The sequence below is a fragment of the Onychostruthus taczanowskii genome, unplaced genomic scaffold (assembly GCF_017590055.1).
Source record: "Onychostruthus taczanowskii isolate IOZ18803 unplaced genomic scaffold, ASM1759005v1 scaffold206, whole genome shotgun sequence".
Taxonomy (NCBI): domain Eukaryota; kingdom Metazoa; phylum Chordata; class Aves; order Passeriformes; family Passeridae; genus Onychostruthus; species Onychostruthus taczanowskii.
In genome coordinates, this window is record NW_024499307.1 from 427,647 (window position 1) to 430,827 (window position 3,181).

The window sequence follows — 3,181 nt, forward strand, 5'->3', positions numbered from 1 at the left end:
ACAGGGCACTCAAATCCCACCCGAACCCCCCAAAATCCCACCCTGACCCTCCCAAAATCCCACCCGGACCCTCCAACCCCCCTCAGACCCCCCCCGGGGGGGGACTCCCCGACTCACAGCAGGGGGCGGGGTCTGAGCAGACCACGCCCCTTGCCACGGCGGGGGGCGGGGCACGCGGAGCTGCGGCGGCGCGAGGGCGCCTCCTAGCGGGCGCGGGAGGGCGCGTCCCCAACCTCCCCCGGTGTCCCCAGACCCCCCCTCGGTGCCACTGCAGTGTCCCCAACCTCCGCTCCCGTGTCACCCAGGTGTCACCCAGGTGTCCCCAACAATCCCCGAGCGTCACCAAGATGTCCCCAAACAGCCCCTGCCCCACCCCCACGGGTCTTTGTCCCCTCCGGGACCCCCCCAGTGCCACCCCCGGGTCCCCTTTGTCCCCTCCGGGACCCCCCAGTGCCACCCCCGCTGTCCCCGGGTCCCCTTTGTCCCCGCGTGCAGCGCCGCGCTGTCACCACCAGGGGGCACCGGCGAGGGGAGCGGGGGGACACCGGGCTGGGGACACTGAGGGGACACAGCGCGGTCCCCAGCCCCAGCAGGTGGCAGCTCTGAAAAGTGACCGTTTATTGGAAGCAAATCCGGGGGGTTGGGGACAACACGGGGACAGAGGGGACACGGGGACACCCCGGGGGGGCCCCGGCTAAAAACACCGACTTTAAAAAACACCAGAATCGGGGCCACCCCCCAAAGCCGCCCTGGGGGGTGGGGACAGGCGGGGCCGGCCGCGGGGGGCACGGCGGGGCCGGGAGGGTCCCGGGCTCTGTACAGGGGAGGGGGCTCAGCTGCGGGGGGGGTCCTTGGGCTCGCCGTCCTCGGGGTACGCGTGCCACGTCAGCCGCTCCTCGTAGAACGCGATGACAATCTGGGGACACTTGAGGTTGGCCTCCTTGGCCAGCACCAGGTCAGCCTCGTCCGTGTCCTTCCTGGGGACACAGGGACAGGATGGGACACGGGGACGGGCTGGGACACAGGGACACGGGGATGGGGACATGGGGACAGGCTGGGACATGGGGATGGGGACACAGGGACAGGCTGGGACACGGGGACACGGGGACAGGAAGGGACATGGGGACACGGGGATGGGGACACAGGGATGGGGACACGGGGATGGGCTGGGACAGGCTGGGGATATGCTGGGACATGGGGACACGGGGATGGGGACACGGGGACAGGCTGGGACACGGGGACACGGGGACAGGATGGGACATGGGGACACGGGGATGGGGACAGAGGGACACGGGGATGGGGACATGGGGACAGGCTGGGGACAGAGGAACAGGCTGGGGACACAAATTGGGGACACGGGGACAGGTTGGGGACACGGGGACAGGCTGGGGACACAGAGACACCAACTGGGAACACAGGGACAGGATGGGGACACAGACTGGGGACACGGGGACAGGCTGGGGACACCAACTGGGGACACAGGGATAAACTGGGGGACACGGACACAAAGTGGGGACAAGGACAAACTGGGGGGACAGCAAGGCACAAACACAAACTGGGGGCTCAAGGGGGACACAGTCACAAAGTGGGGGTGTCCAGGCGGCTCAGGGGACACTGGGGACAGCGCGGTGGCTCAGGGGACAGCGCGGTGGCTCAGGGGACGCTGGGGACAGCGCGGTGGCTCAGGGGACAGCGAGGTGGCTCAGGGGACAGCGTGGTGGCTCAGGGGACACTGGGGACGGCGCGGTGGCTCAGGGGACACTGGGGACGGCGCGGTGGCTCAGGGGACACTGGGGACAGCGAGGTGGCTCAGGGGACAGCGAGGTGGCTCAGGGGACAGCGAGGTGGCTCAGGGGACGCTGGGGACGGCGCGGTGGCTCAGGGGGCTCAGGGGACAGCGCGGTGGCCCAGGGGACGCTGGGGACAGCGAGGTGGCCTCACCACTTCATGAGGAACATGAGGTCCCCGCAGGAGTCGGTGGCCCCGATGATCTTCTCGGGCTCCAGCCCCCGCTCGAAGCCGCGGGCGATGTCATTGCTCTGGGGGGAAATGGGGGGGGGAAATGGGATGTGGGGGAGGAGAGGTCAGGGAAGGGTCCCAGCGTGGTGGCACTGGGGGAGTGGCCACTGTCCCTTCCCTGGTGGCCCGTCCTGGAGTCCCTGTGGACAGGATGCTGGGTGCCACTGTCCCCAGTCGCTGTCCCCATCCCATCCCCATGTCCCCTCCCAGTGTCCCTGTCCCTGCTGTCCCCTCCTGATGTCCCCAACCTCTCCCAGTGTCCCTGTCCCCAGTGTCCCCTGTCCCCTCCTGGTTTCCCTGTCCCCTGGGCAGTGTCCCTGTCCCCTCCCACTGTCCCTGTCCCCGGTGTCCCCTCCTGATGTCCCCATCCTCTCCCAGTGTCCCTGTCCCTGGTGTCCCCTCTCACGTCCTAGTGTCCCTGTCCCCTCCCTGTGTCCCTGTCCCCTCCTGCTGTCCCTGTCCCAGTGTCCCTGTCCCGGTGTCCCTGTCCCAGTGTCCCTGTCCCCTCCCAGTGTCCCTGTCCCCAGTGTCCCTGTCCCGGTGTCCCTGTCCCGGTGTCCCTGTCCCCTCCCAGTGTCCTTGTCCCGCTGTCCCGGTGTCCCCTCTCACCTCCCAGTGTCCCTGTCCCCTCCCAGTGTCCCTGTCCCCAGTGTCCCCTCCCGGTGTCCCCTCTCACCTCCCTCTTCTTCTTGGCTCTGCCGTCCTCCCCGGGCAGTCCCTTGCGCTTGGCGCCCTCGGGGCGCTCCCGGGGCCGTGTCCCCTCGCTGTCCCTCACGTCCCTCATGTCCCTCATCCTGCGGTCCTTGCGCAGGAACTGCGAGATCAGCTCGGGGCAGTCCAGGTTCTTCTCGGGCTCCCACGTGTTGTGCTCCCTGGGGACACCCGGGGACAGGGGACACCGGGGACAGGGTCAGGGACACCCGGGGACACCCGGGGACAGGGGACACCCGGGGACAGGGTCAGGGACACCCGGGGACAGGGGACACCGAGGACAGGGTCAGGGACACCCCGGGACACCCGGGGACAGGGGACACCGGGGACAGGGGACACCGGGGACAGGGTCAGGGACACTGGGGACAGGGTCAGGGACACCCAGGGACAGGGGACACCGGGGACAGGGTCAGGGGAGACCGGGGACAGGGGACACCCGGGGACAGGGCCA

The 3,181-nt window shown here is 69.2% G+C and overlaps 1 protein-coding gene across 1 annotated transcript in view; it reads right to left on the reverse strand.

Annotated features, from left to right (window-relative positions):
• Nucleotides 1-603: 603 nt before the first annotated feature.
• CBX5 (chromobox 5) overlaps nt 604-3,181 on the reverse strand; it is a 6,225-nt gene continuing 3,647 nt past the window's right edge. The window contains exons 3-5 of the mRNA XM_041403895.1: nt 2,696-2,891; nt 1,942-2,039; nt 604-977 (exon numbers count right to left, since the gene is read on the reverse strand). Of these exons, the coding sequence (XP_041259829.1) occupies nt 833-977; nt 1,942-2,039; nt 2,696-2,891 (439 nt within the window). The 3' untranslated portion in view covers nt 604-832. The remainder of the gene's footprint in view (nt 978-1,941; nt 2,040-2,695; nt 2,892-3,181) is intronic.